This window comes from Triticum urartu, chromosome 5, assembly GCF_003073215.2.
Source record: "Triticum urartu cultivar G1812 chromosome 5, Tu2.1, whole genome shotgun sequence".
Taxonomy (NCBI): domain Eukaryota; kingdom Viridiplantae; phylum Streptophyta; class Magnoliopsida; order Poales; family Poaceae; genus Triticum; species Triticum urartu.
Genome location: NC_053026.1, coordinates 299,203,481 through 299,221,132, shown reverse-complemented (window position 1 = coordinate 299,221,132; position 17,652 = coordinate 299,203,481). Strand labels below are relative to the sequence as shown.

At 46.1% G+C, this 17,652-nt stretch overlaps 2 protein-coding genes across 4 annotated transcripts; both read left to right on the top strand.

The window, feature by feature from the left end:
- Positions 1-2,356: 2,356 nt before the first annotated feature.
- LOC125508685 (regulatory-associated protein of TOR 1) lies at positions 2,357-13,550 on the top strand. 3 transcript variants are annotated; one of them, XM_048673458.1, is made up of 23 exons: positions 2,359-3,004; positions 4,743-4,845; positions 5,487-5,569; positions 5,654-5,812; positions 5,906-6,022; positions 6,166-6,323; positions 6,462-6,616; positions 6,692-6,836; positions 6,917-6,995; positions 7,102-7,203; positions 7,503-7,586; positions 7,692-7,802; positions 7,897-8,250; positions 8,328-8,508; positions 8,626-9,234; positions 9,335-9,658; positions 9,777-9,897; positions 9,996-10,120; positions 10,199-10,338; positions 10,432-10,533; positions 11,991-12,076; positions 12,222-12,306; positions 12,425-13,550. In XM_048673458.1, exons 1-23 carry the CDS (start codon positions 2,675-2,677, stop codon positions 12,764-12,766), a joined length of 4,095 nt encoding a protein of 1,364 aa, XP_048529415.1. In that variant the 5' UTR covers positions 2,359-2,674; the 3' UTR covers positions 12,767-13,550. The 3 variants fall into 3 exon arrangements, with proteins under 3 accessions (XP_048529413.1, XP_048529415.1, XP_048529414.1); XM_048673457.1 differs by having other exon boundaries at positions 9,774-9,897; XM_048673456.1 differs by having other exon boundaries at positions 2,357-3,004; positions 9,774-9,897; positions 9,996-10,338.
- Positions 13,551-13,706: 156 nt separating this feature from the next.
- LOC125508687 (pentatricopeptide repeat-containing protein At2g38420, mitochondrial) lies at positions 13,707-15,267 on the top strand. Its single transcript, XM_048673459.1, has one exon. The coding sequence runs from the start codon at positions 14,062-14,064 to the stop codon at positions 15,094-15,096; it is 1,035 nt and encodes a 344-aa protein (XP_048529416.1). The 5' UTR covers positions 13,707-14,061; the 3' UTR covers positions 15,097-15,267.
- Positions 15,268-17,652: the final 2,385 nt, after the last annotated feature.

Genomic DNA, 17,652 nt, shown 5'->3' with positions numbered 1-17,652 from the left:
ATACAAATGCAATACGAACAAAATCATTTGCAGACCATTCCCGGGAAGCATCCTTCAAGTAGCTTACCTAAATTTTTGTCGGTATTAGTTGCTTCGCTTCTTTACTGAATTTTGTCTTTGTGTCGATGGCTACCGCTGAGTTGTTTAAATAGCCCACTAGCTTCCATTTTATGTTTCAAATAGTTCACTTAGCTTCTGGGCTATATTTGGTATCTGCGCCAATGGAGCAACGAGTCATCTATGAAAAAAATCACTAAAGGAAGCTATGGGCAATGATCATTGTCAAGGTAAATAGAAATACAGTACGAACATAGTCATTTGCACAAAGTTGAGGACACAATTCTTCAAATAGTTCGCTTTACTTTTGGGTAGCGGTTGGTATCTGCGCCAATTGGCACAACGTGTCATCTATATCAATGGTAACTAACTAAGTGATATTGCCTTTACTTAATTATTCCTTCTATACTAAGAATACACACGCCACGTGAGTAAAACAACCAGCTGATGGAGGTAGGACAAACATTATCTTTGGCTCATCAATCTTGATGACTTCATAGAGTTTGTTTAAAGTCGGAGAAGGCATCCCGGAACACCCCGTCCAGCCAGACCCTGGCACTAAAAGGCCGGGCTCACATCCTAGAATACGCCGGGCATGCACATGCGCCCATATCGGCCTTTTGGATCGGTAGCACCCTAACGGGCTCTTTCATTTGTGTTAGGAGGTTGTTGGGATGTGCCACGACTTCTTGCCTCGCGTTTGTCGGCCGTATGCCATGCTTTTGGATGTCCGCCAGGTATGTGAACCCTGTGGTTCGCCCTAATGGTCTTGAATCATCTCAATTGTTCCGAGTTGGAGTCCCTAGTTCCAACGGTTCAGGTCATGTATTGTAGGTGAGTGTGACCGTCCTTTCTATTTACCCGACTGTTAGGTTGCCTTGGCGAGCCAAGGAAGGACATCTGTTGTTAGTAAATATACACGAAAGCTACAAACACAATTGAGCAAAATCACTTGCAGTTCATTTGCTATTTGTACGTGGCAGAAACTAACCTAATACACACATAACTACTTCCAAATCATTCACCAGAAACATTCTTCAAATGGTTCACTTGATTTCCATTTCATGTTTCAAATAGTTCACTTAATTTCCTGGCTGCAGTTGGACTCTGCGTTAATTGGTGCAACGGGTCATCTAGTAAAAATAAGTATAATATATAGGCATCCATGTTGTAAAATTTCATGCCGAACATGCATAATCTTTTTTCGTGTGTTGGGGGGACTGTATATGTTTCCTTCTTTCCCACATTGGGACGAGTCCTACTAAGTCTCCACCATTGTTGAACCCCAGAAAAAACTTGAGATCCCTCCTTGGCCATCCATTTCATCGATACTTTTAGGGAGGATAAGAGGAGATCTCGATCAACAAGGAGATACAAATATACCAACTCCACCAAAACAAAACTCGAGTTTGTTGGTTCCCCACTAGAATATTTGCGAATCTTGTTACTCTTGGGTTTGTGGGGACCCTATACAATTAATGTTACCCGAGAGCTTCCAAGTTGTGTTGTTCTGCCTCAGGTTCATTTGTGGGCCTTTGGGCTCGCCCCAAGAGCTACCCCTATTGAGAGGGTGGTTGGACATTTGTCGGCGAAGGCACTCCAAGGCTTAGGTGAGACACTCCTTTTCATGGGACCACGTGAATTTCGAGTTTTCCATCCGACCCAAACCATCATCCCCCTTGTCACTCTCCGCCGCTACCCTGGTTGCTCTATTGATAGACTCTATCCCATCCGGTGTGCATCATTGGATTTTTTCAATACTTTTACCTTTTTTGGTTGTGTTCACGCCGTCTTGAAAGTATGAGAGTACCACACGTTTTCTCTATCTTCTTGTTTGTTCCACCCACGAAGCGAACCAACATGTTCCACGAGGCCATGTCGAATGCAATGTACATCCGGAGTGATCAAACTCATATTTCTCATTTTAGCCAAGATGCCATTTTGGATGTTATGTGTGGTAGTCGTCGATCAACGTGAAAATGACTATTGCATTACCAGTTTTGCACACATTTTTTTATCATATTATTTTCTCACACATTCATCCTAACTGCAAACTACACATAGGTAAGATAAACCTCACATGCAACCGCAAAAAAAAGACAAACATCATCACACTAGAACTACTTGGAGCAGCAAAGAGACTTCAAACTACAGTAGCTATGCTGGTAAACACACGGCCACGAGCCTGCGCATCTCAGCTCAAATATTCTTTCAGGCAAAGGAGAAAACAAACCGAAGGGAAAAAGAGAGGAGAATCCAGTTTCCAGTTTTTATACTATTTTCCCCGTCTCTCTCTCCTCGCCCTGTTTCTCTCTCTCCCTCTTCCTCCCCACCCTCTCCGCCGCATCCCCGTCTCCCCCGACCCTCCCCCCCCCCCCCCTGCTCCCGTCCAAACCCTAACCCTAAACCCCACGCGCGCCTCCATCCAATCCCTGCCTGGCGTCCACCCGTCCCCGGCGGCCCGGATTCGGATTCGCCGCGCCGGACCGATTCGATCGATGTAGGCAGCGAGCATCGCTGCCCACTCCGTACACACGACTCGCGCCCCCGCCTCGAGATGGCTGCCGCGGGGTGACGAGGAGGAGGGGAGAGTAGTAGAGGGAGCGCCCAAGCGTAGATGGCATTGGGAGATCTCATGGCGTCCAGGCTCGTGCACTCGTCCTCATCGTCGTCCTCGTCCTCGCTGCCCACCCCCTCCTTGGCGGCGGTGAACCACCAGACGGACCGCGTGGATGGTGAGCTCCCTGTCGCCAACGGGCCGGAGCTTCGGAGGGAGGACGCCGGCGAGGAGGATGAGGAGGGGAGGGCCGTGGCGCTCGTGCCGTGCCTGCCGCAGGTGGTTGTGCTGTGCGAGCAGCGGCACGAGGGGTTCGATGAGGCCGCGGCGGCGGCGGCGGCCGGGCCATCGACGAGCGGGCTCGTCTCCAAGTGGCGCCCCAAGGACAGGGTAATGGATGTAGCTCATGCAGCTATCGCTCTTCCTCCTCTTGTTGATCATTTCTTTCTTAGATTTGTCAGGGTTGGCCCTCAGATATTCAGTCAGGTGATGCTCATGGGCTTATGATTAACGGCACGTGTAGTTCATTGAGCTAAACCAGGGTAAATTTGGGGCAGCTGCTGGTTTGCTTAAGTGGCTACGTGCAAATTTAGTATAATTTACCATTTTCAATTTAGGGGTTATGATTGGATCACTACACTTTTAAGGTGTGATGGATGATGTGACCAAACTTTTGAGTTTTGGCCGTTTAAGTAAGTTATATGATCCATATAACTTACCATCCAGATTTGCCTAGTTATTATTGTTCGCTGCGAGCTGATGCCATTCTTTCTCCCAAATGCTTGGAGGAGTCGATTTCATTTTATGTTGCCGTCGCCTTGTCGGCGGTTGCTTTATTAATTATAATGATAAAACGGAACCATTTATAGCTCGCTATGTTAACGTATCCATGCTTATTCGCTGCTCAGGAGTTCACCGGAATTAAATGTAGCATGACGACCACTAGCGTGTAATATGTAATTAATGGCTCGGCTAAAAAATCAAATAAGCAAGTGTCAAGTATCGGTATTGTTATGGCCTTTCTTAACAGAGCATGTCATTCTCTTAGGATGATCATTTTTGCCTTTAACTGCATGTATACAGTTTTCTGGTGATTGATATAAGATTGTATATAAGAATAATGGTTCAAACTATGCTAGACCCAAATATTCTTCATGGTTATCTAGTACTCTTGATTACATTCAGATAGGATGGCCGCACTCTTATCCAAGTGACTATTTGTTAGTGGCTGATTGGTGTCATGTGGAAAATTGGACACTTAGTGCCAGCATTTTGCCTGTGGTGAAACTAAGTAGTGAGTTGAGCGCCGATCAAAATCTGGATCATTGTAGTGAGTTGTCAAGGCAAACTTGCCTACCCAATGTACAAGTGTCACTGACGGTCTAAGAAATTCTATTGTTAAGAATTTGGCATGTGGTTTATGAAATATCACATTGGCAGTGCCATCGACTTTGAGGTTGAGGTATACGGTTGTTTCTACTCATGACAATATGAGAAGGATGGTTTTGACTATAAAGACGAGGTTGCCTTACTTGAAAACAACTTAGCATTACGGCACTTGAAATTTCCTCTCGGATAATTTGAGTTGTGATTGACTGTTTGCTTTTGGGAATCAAAGTTTTACTATGTATGTTAGTGGAGATGTTCACATTCCTATTTAAAAAAAAACATGTATAAGCTCTTAGTAGTTCATGTATATTAAGCTACCTTTCCCCTTCTTACAAATTAACTCTAGCAGGTTTGCAGATTATAGTGATTTGTCTGGACTAGAATATTGTGTTAAACTTTTGTAACCATGTGTGTGCCATGATTGTTTGCGAAAAAGAGATATGCTAAATTTATTGTGATCTCAGCAAGGGGATATCGCATATTTAGTATGTAAATTATGCCACAGCTTTGGTTTGTTTATTTTCAGTAGAACTAGCTGATGTTACCAATAAATCGCTTAATTACTATTCCAGTTTGTTGTTAGTTTGGTCAGAGTATTGATCTTTGTTGGTCATACCATTTTGACCTCTTCCCTTGGTTGTGTTTCTACTCTTTTGTTTTGTAACCATTGGATGGTGTTACTTTCATAAACTGTTTACATTTCGTATGTGCTATATACTAACAGTGGTCTTTGTTGCAGATGAAGACTGGATGTGTTGCACTTGTATTATGTTTAAACATTAGTGTTGATCCGCCGGATGTAATTAAAATTTCCCCTTGTGCAAGAATGGAGTGTTGGATAGGTAAACATTCGGTTATGTGTATATGCTTATCTAGTTTTCTAATGAGCTGAGAGGGACTTTTTTTGCCTGCTGTTGGTAATTCAGTTTCATGTTTGTGGTATGCAGCTTCATTATCACTTTTTTTTCTCTGTACGCGCTAGTTAGAATAAATTCAATCTTTATTTTATAATAATTACTATTTTCACTTAACTGAAAGCACTTTTTCACGGTTGCATTTCTGAATGCCAGACTTGGCTGTGTTGGTAGCTGGAGGAGATTGCAAATTTGCAGCAAAGAAACAGTCTTGCATCTATTAGAAATAGATGGTGTTCTTTTAATAGATGAATTCAAGTTTTATAGGTTACATAATAATATCATATTCGTGTTTTGGTTGCAGAGCAACTAATGATTTCTAGGCTACATTTGAAGATATTGTGTTCTTTAGGTCGTGAATGATATGAACTTGATTGTATTTCTAGCTCAGTGGGTGATATGAACTTGATTTATTAATAGTAGCGATAATTATTTGTTGAGACGTGAAATGTACCAGATTTAAACAAGCATGATGGCTATCTTTGTAAATAGCATAGTAGTACAATAATCTTATTGCACTTCAGTTGCCTTGAGATCTGCTCACAGCCTTTCCGTTGTTTCATTTTCAGATCCATTTTCTATGCCACCTCCCAAAGCCCTTGAAAATATTGGAAAAACATTACACTCACAGTATGAGCGATGGCAGCCTAAGGTGGCCCACTTTATTTATTTACATAAGCGTTTTCTGATAAGCTGATATCACTGCTTACATCTTCATTCCTAATGATGCCTGCAGGCTCGTTACAAGCTTCAGCTGGATCCAACAGTCGAAGAAGTCAAGAAGCTTTGTAATACTTGCCGCAAATATGCCAGATCAGAGAGGGTTCTTTTTCATTACAATGGTCATGGTGTACCAAAGCCTACGGCTAATGGAGAGATTTGGATGTTTAACAAGGTGAGTGTTGTTAAGTCAAAACGTGTATTGCATATGTTGATTCATTATTTATCCATATGTCTTTATTGAAGCGTCCTTTGTACTCTGGTGCAGAGTTATACACAGTATATCCCTCTTCCTATTACTGATCTCGATTCATGGCTGAAAACACCATCGATTTATGTTTTTGACTGCTCAGCAGCTGGAATGATTGTGAAAGCTTTTCTAGAGGTATACACTATAGTCCAGTCTAATGTTTTTTGTATGTTCATGCAATCTGCAAGTCATAGGTACATAATTTATGTTTTTTTCTTTCTATTTGTACGATTCTTGGATGGTTTCATATTCATTATGGCTCCTTATGTTGACTTCAGCGCCTAGACTGGAGTTCAAGCTCTTCTGCGTCTTCAGTGAAGGATTGCATTCTCCTTGCTGCCTGTGAGGCACATCAAACTCTTCCTCAGAGTGCAGAATATCCCGCTGACGTGTTTACAGCTTGCCTGACCACTCCCATAAAAATGGCATTGCACTGGTTCTCTCTCTCTCTCTCTCTTACACAGTTATCAATCCAGTGTAGTTTGTCTTGCTGTATACTGGTCTTTGTATAGTCCCACTTCCGATTTCAGCTGACATTTGTCCTGATCTGTGAACTTGTCTACAAACCATGCAGGTTTTGCAAACGATCATTACTCAGTGGTTCTCTGGATCACTCTCTTATTGACCAAATTCCTGGAAGACAAAATGACCGTAAAACACTTCTGGGGGAGTTGAACTGGATTTTCACTGCTATTACAGATACTATTGCATGGAATGTTCTTCCTCATGGTACAGAAGGTCATTTGAGTTAAAAAATAATATCAGTGGGGCATTGCTTTTATAACACAAATTTCACATGTGCAGAATTATTCCAAAGGCTTTTCAGGCAGGATCTTTTGGTCGCCAGTCTCTTTCGCAACTTCTTACTTGCTGAGAGAATCATGCGGTCTGCAAACTGCTCACCAATTACGTACCCACTATTGCCACCCACACATCAACATCATATGTGGTAATTGACTAGATTAGTCATTCTGTTTCCATATATATTATGCGCCTTTTCTGCATTTACCGTAATTTGCTGAATGTTAGGGATGCATGGGACATGGCTGCGGAGATCTGCCTTTCCAAGCTTCCTCATTTGATTGCTGATCCTAATGCAGAGTTTCAGGTCTTGCTACCTATTTTATCGTTGAATAATTTAGCACTAAAAACTTAAACCATTGGAGTATTCTCACTTCAGTACCATAACTTTGCTTGTCTCCTTACTCAAACAGCCGAGCCCATTTTTCACGGAACAATTGACAGCATTCGAAGTGTGGCTTGATCATGGTTCTGAGGATAAGAAACCCCCTGAACAGTTACCCATTGTTCTTCAGGTAAGACAATTTCTCGGACCAATTATTCTTGAGCCTACTAATGCTATTGTTATCTGAGATGGTAACAAACTCTCCAAATAGTCTAGTGGCAAGAGACAGTGTTTGGATGATCCAGTCACCTTTTCTTGTCTACTTGTACCATATTGGTTCTATTTATATTGTTGTATATGCCATCTTAATTAGTTCATGACCTCATGTAACCAGCGTTATTTTGGGAGTGTGCTACACCTCTAGACAGTTGTCAACTATATTTCTTTTCTTGTTTTTCTTTGCTCTTGATACAATCATGTTTTATGTAGGTCCTGCTTAGCCAATCACACAGATTTAGAGCACTTGTTCTGCTTGGAAGATTTCTTGATATGGGTCCATGGGCAGTTGATTTGGTATGGAGTTGGCATATTCTGCAGGCCTTCATTTGTTTTTTGACATTGTGCTGGCTATTTATTCCTTATCGAGTATATTCAAACTCTGGCACTTCATTGTTTTAGGCCTTATCTGTTGGTATCTTCCCTTACGTGCTCAAACTGCTCCAAACAAGTGCGATGGAGTTGCGTCAAATTCTTGTGTTCATATGGACAAAAATTCTCTCTCTTGATAAGGTATGCACTCTACTTAAAAATCTTCAGCAGCTGTTCCTATTCTCTTGAAGATTCTGTTGTTTAACTCAGTTGCTCTTTTTGTTTCAAATGACAGTCATGCCAGGTTGATTTGGTGAAAGATGGAGGGCATGCATATTTTATCAGGTTTCTTGATAGTTTGGATGCTTACCCGGAGCAGCGTGCAATGGCTGCTTTCGTTTTAGCAGTTATTGTGGATGGGCATAGGAGGGGTCAAGAGGCTTGCATGAGTGCAGGTCTTATAGATGTTTGCCTGAGACATCTGCAACCTGAAAATCCTCATGATGCACAGACAGAGCCTTTGCTTTTGCAATGGCTTTGTTTATGCCTTGGCAAACTCTGGGAAGATTTCCCTGAGGCTCAGTTACTTGGTCTACAATCAAATGCACCCGAAATTGTTACATGTTTATTGTCTGAGCCTCAACCTGAGGTATGGTTAGACTTGGTGTGTCAGTTCTTCATCATCGCAGGTTCGCAACGTGAGCATTAAATATTTGGTCTTTGCAGGTCAGAGCCTCTGCTGTTTTTGCACTTGGAAATCTGTTGGACATTGGATCTCCATCAGTGAATGGAGGTGATGACGACTCTGATGATGATGAAAAGGCGAGAGCTGAAATAAATGTTGTTCGAAGCCTTCTGCAAGTCACTTCAGATGGTAGCCCTCTTGTTAGAGCCGAGGTTTCTGTAGGTAAGTCTACCTGAAAATACATTGTACTTCCTAGATAGTCCTTTTAGTAATGTCTTGGACATAGTAGACTCCTTTTAGCTATGAACAATCATTTTGAGTTAAGCTGATATCTTCCAGCTCTTACTCGCTTTGCGCTGGGCCACAACAAACATCTCAAATCTGTTGCTGCGGAGTACTGGAGACCTCAAACCAATTCACTGCTGAAGTCACTACCATCACTGGCTAATATTAATAACCCAAGCAATGTTTACAGTCCCAGTAACTTTTTGCAAGGCAGCAGTGGCCTTTCTTCTCATATTGGTCCTGTGTTAAGGGTTGGTAGTGATACCAGTGCCACAGGTCGTGATGGAAGAATTTCTACAAGCAGCCCGATTGCGACAAATAGCATTATGCATGGGTCTCCCCAGTCAGATGATTCTTCTCAGCACTCTGATTCAGGCATATTGCTGAGAGATAATGCAAGTAACGGTGGTCTCAGCTACACCAGGTCAAGGCCTATTATTGACAGTGGAATTTATTCCCTATTTATTTCGACGATGTGCTCTATTGCTAAAGATCCTTACCCTAGAATTGCAAATATTGGCCGGAGAGCACTGTCCCTTGTAGGGGTTGAGCAAGTGGTCATGAGAAATACTAGATTTGGCAGTGGGGGTGCAGGAGAGTCATCTGCTCCTTCATCAAACATAGGAATGGCACGTTCTTCTTCCTGGTTTGACATGAATTCTGGTAAGTTATAACCTTTTTCCTTGCAATGTGCTTGTAGTACCTCTCAGTTTTTCCCCAATGGGGTTAACTATTTCACTGATCGTTTTCAATGCTTTTGCAGGAATCTCAATGGCATTTAGGACCCCTCCTGTTAGTCCACCTCAGCATGATTACCTTACAGGGTTGCGCCGCGTGTGTTCTATGGAGTTCAGACCACATCTCTTGAACTCACCTGATGGCTTAGCTGATCCGCTCTTAAGCTCTGCTGCAGCCCCCAGTACCAGTGAGCTTAATATACTTCCCCAATCAACAATTTACAACTGGAGCTGTGGCCACTTCTCTAGGCCTCTTCTAACCGGGTCTGATGATAATGGGGAAGTAAGTGCTAGAAGAGAAGAGAGGGAACGAACTGCACTGGATTGCATCGCTAAGTGCCAGCGTTCCTGTACGTGGATTGACCGCTTGCTCTACATTCAATCTGCTTTTTATTAGTTATGTTAGTTATTTGGCTCTCATTTGTGATGGTTCCCCTTTTCTCTTTTTGTCGTCGGCGGGAATAGCAGCATGCAAAATGACTAGCCAAATTGCTAGCTGGGATACAAAGTTTGAGTTGGGTACAAAATCAGCATTGCTGTTACCTTTTTCTCCAATCGTCGTTGCAGCTGATGAAAACGAGCAAATAAGGTAAAATATATATTGTTAGAACCTCAAAATTGATAATTCATGTGTCCTAAATAATGACTTCAGGTGTCTAAAGTTTTATTTTTTTATATTCATGCCAGAGTGTGGAATTATGACGATGCTCTACCAGTGAATACTTTCGAGAACCACAAGTTGTCTGACAGAGGACTATCCAAACTTTTACTTACCAATGAGCTTGATGAAAGCTTGCTTTTAGTTGGCTCAAGTACGCCTTCCCTCTTTATGGCTTTCTCTTGTATCTGTACATATGTATTCCTTGTGACATCTTTTTTTCATACTGTAGGTGATGGAAATGTCCGTATATGGAGAAACTATACTCAAAAGGGAGGACAGAAACTTGTAACTGCTTTCTCATCAGTTCAGGGCCATCGAGCTGCAGGCCGCAGCGTTGTGATTGACTGGCAACAGCAATCTGGTTATCTGGTGATATTCTGATTTCTCTTTCCAAGTTCTGGTAACTTTGTACTCATTTAAGACCGTCCTAATACTGGAACTACTCCTTTTGTTGTACAACAGTATGCATCTGGTGACATGTCTTCCATCCTTGTATGGGATCTTGACAAGGAGCAACTTCTCAACACCATTCCATCATCTGCTGATAGTGGCATTTCAGCTCTGGTGAGTTCTGGTTACCATGTATAATTTGAGTATTCAGAATAGTCGTACGACAAATTGTTTAGTCTGTTTTGGACTCTAGGGATTTCATGTGCTATGGCTCTATTATTTTCTGTTCTGCTGTTCCAGCTTTATACTCATGGACTTCCCCCTTCACGCTAATCAGAAATTACCAATTTTGTCCACTGCTAACTCTAGGTTTTATGAGACCTAAATTTCATATTCACTAGTTAGACGGTGTCAAAATTAGATCATGCCGCAGATTGATGCACAAAGAAAAATGAGATCATAAATAGTTCAGTGTTCCTTCTGTAGGAACAACTTCGTTTTCTTAGGTCTAGCAATGCATGCAGTGTCTAAATTTTTTGGCTAAAGGGTTTGCTCAAAATTTATTCCCTACTTTTACTCGACCAAAAGTAGTGTTTCAGTTGATTTTGTCAGCTTGTCTTGTTTTTTGCACTTTCTATGATGTGATGAACTAAGAAGCACGGGTACGGGTACACGGACACGGCGATACACATACGGGCACATGGGATATGACATTTTCCAAAAACAGCCATTCGGGGATACAGCAAGTATATAAAAAAATAAAAAAATGTCATGTAAGATACACAGAGTTAAAAATAAGAATGATACATCAAATGGCAAATGTTAGTATTAGTCTATTAGAGAGTAGAGACCAGGGTTCCCTTCACTCACCCATGGACAATTGGCTACCGGTGGTGGCGCTCCCAAACGCCATGCTCCCTGACCCATGGACAATTGGCTACCGGCGGTGGCGCTCCCAAACGCCATGCTCCCTGACAGCAAGCAACGATCACAACAGCAGCACCAGCATTCAAGTGAGCGGCAGCTCAACAGCAAAGCAGCAGCAACTCAACGTCAAGAAATCGAGCAAAGACATGAAGAGGTCGAGGAGAGGCTGCTTGGTTTCCCGCTCGAGCGTGTTTGTTGTCGGAGGCCGAGTTCAGGCCCGGCGGTGGCAGCAGGCGGCGGCGGAGTCCGGCAGTAGTGTCGAGTCCAGGCGGCGGTGGCGCGATCGCTGGAGGGTGGAGCAGCGTTCCTTTTGTGGCGCTGTATTGGGCCAAGGCTGTTATTGGGCTTCCCGTGTCCCTAATGTATTCCATATATGTCCCAGCCGTGTCTTTCCTTTATTTTTCCTTTTTTCTAATTCGGAAATCAAGGGATACTGGGGGATACGCGAATCCCGGCGTATCTAGCCGTATTACCGTGTCCCGCCGAACTAGGACGGCAATTTGGCTGTTTTGGCCTTGTCCATGCTTTGTAGGTGAGGAATACAGTTAGCAAAATAAAATTTTGGTGACTTGCTTCTTAAGAATATATGTATTTTTGTTTCATTGGGTTGTAAGTGCTATTTGAGCTATTGCATCAAGATGTATTGATCAGGTTTAACATATTCTGTTTTTGTCCATGACCATTGCTTGCTGTTTCTCTTTCAGTCTGCATCTCAGGTTAGATCTGGTCAATTTGCTGCCGGTTTTATTGACGCATCCGTAAGGATATTTGATGTTCGTACCCCTGACAGGTAAGTAAATCTTTATTTCTCTATCCTTTACCCTGGATAATATTTGAGATATTATCCATATGTTAAAGTATGGGATTCAGTTTTTGTTACCTTTTATCCTCATTCATGTTTCTTCCTTTGGATGTTTTTTCCTTCAATGATGCAGGCTAGTTTATATGGCAAGACCACATGCCCCAAGAACTGAAAAGGTCGTCGGTATAGGATTTCAGCCTGGATTTGATCCATACAAGGTATTCCTACCACTTTTTCTTTTGGTGTTGCCGTGTTCTTCATTCTGTTATATTGCTATAGGTTTTGAAAAATGGTTTGCTGGAGCTTTACAAAGCTATGTAATATTTGCGTTCACAGATTGTAAGCGCATCTCAAGCTGGAGACATTCAGTTTCTTGATGTTAGAAGGGCTGCTGAACCCTACCTCACTATTGAAGCTCACAGGGGTTCATTAACAGCATTGGCTGTTCACCGGCATGCCCCAGTCATTGCAAGTGGCTCAGCTAAGCAAATGATTAAAGTGTTCAGTCTTGAAGGAGAACAGCTAACGATCATTCGGTACCAGCCATCTTTCATGGGCCAAAGGATAGGAAGTGTAAACTGCCTTTCGTTCCATCCGTACAAATCTCTCCTGGCTGCTGGAGCTGGTGATAATGCTCTGGTCTCTATCTATGCTGAGGACAATTATCAAGTAAGATGAGGTTTACATCCTGTGGCATGCAATGACGACACAATCAGTAGGCCATGATTGGCCGACTGCTGGATCCGCAGCAGGTTCAGCTACAAGATACAAGATGATACAAAGCCTGGTCAGTGACATGGTGGTGATTGCAGTGCTGTGGCTTTTTGGTCCATATTGCTTGTGTTGGGCATCTACATCTCTGGTCGGCGTGTGCAATTTGTAAGATACAAATCAAGATTCATTAGCCTCCCTTGCAGAAGGTTGTGAAAGTGAAAGGCAGTTGTGGTCCAGTCAGTGAATTCGGAGGCTTCCCCAATAATCATACCTAGGTTAACTGAAATGTAAATAGCCGTCCCCATTTGGATTGTTGTCCTGTCAGTCAGTTTTCTTCCTTTCCCAAAGTGTAAAAAGGTTTGCCGATGCTTCATATCATAAGTCGGGTCTGGCGGGGTCTGCCCGGGCAAGTGGTTGTTTATATGGGCCAGGAAGGGAGAATGCATGCACATGTCTCCTCACAGATGTTCTTCAATAGATAGATGCTCCTTTCCAGCTAATATAGCATTAGAGGTGAGTTGTTACTATGGCTTGCTTTAACCAGTGTTGTCCAGGTCATTCTTTCTAAGCATTGGACTATCATCATCCAGTGTTGTCGTCATAGCAGGGCTTCATTGTCCATTTGTACATATGAACTGCATTTGTACAGTAGTTAATTCTCTTAAGATAAGTTGTAATGCATGTTTGTCCTTGGGTGTATCTGGCATATTCTGAATATTTAAGTGAAAAAGAAGCTTGTCTCTGTGTACACATTGTTGTTTCTTTTGCCTAGAATCATGGGCTGTGGTTTCTGAATATTCTGTGTGGAATTCTGTATGGTTTATTTTGATGGTTAAGAGATGATGCAGCATGAGGTTGAACGCCAACTGGAGGCATCACAAACAAACGGAGGTGCTGTTGCATTGAAGCAACTGGCAAGAGATTTCGGGACGCGATGAAATGAAATTTTACTTGCATTTCATAGCATGCGAGGAGACAATGGGTGTCCCTTTTTAAGGCATCCTGTATTTCATCATTGAATGCTGGCTGGCAAGTCAAGACTAAAAAGTTGTGTTTTGTGCTTAAGCCATTTGGTATTCATACCAAATCTAATTGACCGATCACAGCCACACACGCAGAGAGGAGCGGCAATGGCGGAGCTTCGATCCTTGTTCGACGACGGTACTCCGCTGATGCGTGTAAAGAATAGATGCGTTGCAAATACAGTGCAGCAGTAGGCCAGCAGCGAGTATCTGACATCGGCACCAGCCGGCGGCGAGATGAGCTGCTCCCCGGTGCCAGAACCTGACCACCACCGCCTGCTGGCCACCCTCGCGCGCCACGGCCGCCTCGCCGCCGCCGCCACGCTCTTCTCCACGGCCGTCCGCACCACACGCGCGCTCAACACCATACTCGCCGCCCTCTGCTCCTCCCCGTCGCTGCTCCGCGTTGCCCCCTCCGTGCTCCTCCTCGCCGCCCCCACCGCCTCCCCCGACGCGGCCACCTTCCGCGTCCTCACCTCCGCGCTCTGCCGCGCAAGCCGCCCCTCCGCCGCCGCCGGCCTCCTGCGCTGCATGCCCTCCCTCCACCTCGACCCGGACTCGCCGCTGTGCCGCGCCGTGCTCTCCTCCCTGTGCCGCTGCGCCCCGGCCCGGCACGCGGCGGCGTTCCTGGACGACATGCGCCGGTGGGGCGTCCCGCCCAGCGGGCTCGACCACCGCGCCGTTCTCCGCGCCCTCCTGCGGGAGGGGATGGTGGCGGAGGCATACGAGGTCGTCAGAGAGAAGATGGGCTCCGACGGCGTGGCCCCCGGGGTGGCCGACTTCGAGCTGATGCTGCGCGCGTTCAGCGAGCGCGGGCAGTTCGACGCCGTCGACGAGGCGTTCGACGAAATGCTCCTCCGAGGGCTCGTGCCGGGCGTGGCCGTCTACAACGTGTACGTCGCTGCGCTGTGCAAGAAAGGGGACCTGGCCGGCGCGCGCCGGATGGTGGAGTGCATGGAGCGCGCCGGCTGCCCGCCGGACGTCAGGACGTTCGGCGTCGTGGTCGCTGGGTGCGTGTCCGCCGGGGACGCCGGCGCTGCCAGGGACGTGGCATGGGAGGCGGTGCGGCGAGGCCTGCGGTGGGACACGCCGTCGATGGTGGAGCTGGTCGGCCTGCTCCGGGCGGGCGGGCACGTCGCGGACGCGCACGGGCTGCTGCTGGACGTGTTCCTGCACGGCGGGTGCACGGGAGTGGACGCCTCGACGCTCGGGCAGCTGATATGTGCCAGCGAAGGCGCCTGCAGCGTGATCACAGATCACCCGAAAGACTAGAAAGTGCATCACATTTTGGGGTCCATGCCTCGTTTAATCTGTTCCGAATGTTTCAGCTGCAGGTCAATCCGCCAATGCATTCTAGTGCTTGATGAATGTCCACTGGATATTTAGATGTACGCATTTCACACAAAATTTTAAGAGTTTAATTTTTTTTGAGGGAAAGAGTTTAATTGCTTTGTGCACAAACTTGAAATGCATGCTGCGCCTAGGTGTGAAACTCCCAAAGTGGTACGATGGGGTTGCAAACTTGGAACCCGTGAGACGAAAAGGTCACATGCCAATCACAGCTCGCCGTTGGCAGCCACGTCGGTCCTGTTTGCCGATCTGACGACGTAGTTAACACCCGTTGTCAAAGAATTGCAACCGAATATTAGCTATACCATTACCAAACTACGACATGAAGGATTTCCTAGCATGGGAATGTCAAAGAATTTTCAGTTCTCTGTCAAATCGGCACACTATGTGGAATGGGATCACAAGTTAGGGAATAATCTTCGTTGGTCAAATGGCCAAGGTGCACCGCGAGTGTGTGGAAGAAAGTTTGGGAATTAGGCTGCCCGGCAAAAATCAGAATTTTCACTTGGAAAGTGTTGCATGGTACCTTAGCATGTGGTGTCAATTTGGCCCAGAGACATATCAAGGTGTCACCGCAATGCCCCTGTTGCAAGGAAGGGGCTGACACTACGGCTCATGTGTTGTTTCAATGCCCTGCCGCAAGGAACGTTTGGAAAGAGCTTGCTTTGGAGAAACTAATTCAAAAGGCTTGTCTCGTTGATAGAGCGGGAGAAAGTATATTTGGATTCCTATTGTAGATGCCGCAACATGAAATGATGGGCCAGAAACAAGAAAAGATGCATAAAATGATAGCAATAACCTGCTGGTACCTATGGTGGGAAAGAAGAAAGCTACGCCATGAAGAAAAGGTTCAAACTGCTAACCAGATTGCTACTTCTGTTAGAGTCCTTACAGCTAACTACACTGCTGCGGCCGCCCCTAAAGCTAAGAGGAAAACAGGAGGATGGGAACTCCCGCCTAGAGGACATGTGAAATTGAACGTGGATGCCTCCTTTGACGGTGATCTGCTTGTAGGGACGGCAGGTGCAATCATCAGAGATGACAGAGGTAATTTTATCGACGCGGGTAATTGGAAACTTGATTTCTGTTATGATGTTCTTTCAGCCGAAGCAACTGCATTGCGATATGGTTTATCTTTAGCACAAACTGTAGGCTGTAATAAGGTCATCATTAAATCTGATAATTTGGAAGTGGTGAATACAATAAATGAGGGAGGAAGATCGGCAGGACCAGCAACAACAATCTTCGACGACTGTTATCACATGGTATGTGATTTTCTTTATACTTCCTTTATGCACTGCCCCAGAGAGGCAAATATGGTTGCCCATGAATTGGCAAATTTGGCAAAGGGGCCTTTATGTAGTAGTTTCTTCGATAAGACTCCTAGTAAACTTATCCCGCTTTTAGTCAGTGATGTAACTCTTGTAACACCGTAATGAAGTGAGATGATTTGTTTCAAAAAAAAAGACTTAGAGCATCTCCAGCCGCGCCCCCGGACTAGTTTTAGCGCCGACGCCGAAAAAACGGTCCAGTCGCGTCCCCAGGAGCTCACTTTTCACCGGTTAGGCCCGAAACTGGCGCCAACGGACCCAGACCGAACCCGGTGCGCTGTGGGGCGCCCGGGGGCGCCGGGGCAATCGTTTTTGGCGCGAAAAACGGCGGGCCCATCGAGTCAGCGACCCAGCACCTTGTCGTCCTCATCGCCTCGGTTTCCCATGGGGAATCAATGCCAAGGCTACCGCCGGTCAGCCTTACATTGATTCCTCACGGGCGGCGCAGTGCGGCGACGCGCCCCCTCCCGCCACGCGTACACACGTTGCCGTTCCCCGTCCGCTATAAAAGCCGCCCCTCTCTCGCCGCCGCCCCCTCTCTTTCCCTCCCTCCCCGTATAGTCACTGCGTGCACGCACAGAAGATGGGTGAACGGTTCCCCGACGACGCGGCGGCGGCCAACAGCTTCGGCCGCCACTCGCTGCACGAGTGGGAAGCCCACCTCCTCCACGAGGCGAACTACCCGACGCCCCCGGACATGCGTGCGTCGGGGCAGTGGAGGCTCAGCGCCGGGGGCGTCCCCGTCCCCCTTTCCCCAACGTCGAACACCCCGCCTACTTCCATGCCGAGATCGAGCGTGTGCGGGCCTCCCTCCCGGAGTATGACGCCGGCAACCATGAGGCGTGGGCGGCGTACTTCAAACGCCGGCAGGTGGAACGGCTCGCCTCCATCAACAACGCGCCGGTGGCGCGGGGGCGCAACAACATCGACGACCGCCGCTTGTGGTGGGGCGCCCTCGGCCGCACGCTCCATGCCGTCCTTGAGTACCTCGAGGGCAGCAACGATCCGCCGCTCGAGTACCCGGCTGCCCCCCCCCCCCCCCCCGGTGTGGCGGCGCCTGGCTACCGATGAGAATGTTGGGCGGGTCCTCCTCTTCCTCCCGATCCTCCTCCCACTCCTTCGGGTCGCCGACGCTCGTCAGCGTCAA

Excerpts from the sequence above, each read along its gene's own strand:
- LOC125508687 (XM_048673459.1), top strand. The coding sequence starts at position 14,062 with ATGAGCTGCTCCCCGGTGCCAGAACCTGACCACCACCGCCTGCTGGCC.
- LOC125508685 (XM_048673456.1), top strand. The coding sequence starts at position 2,675 with ATGGCATTGGGAGATCTCATGGCGTCCAGGCTCGTGCACTCGTCCTCA. Across the intron at positions 6,617-6,691 it reads ATGGAATGTTCTTCCTCATG|AATTATTCCAAAGGCTTTTC; the intron begins GTACAGAAGGTC and ends TCACATGTGCAG. Across the intron at positions 10,339-10,431 it reads AACAGCAATCTGGTTATCTG|TATGCATCTGGTGACATGTC; the intron begins GTGATATTCTGA and ends GTTGTACAACAG.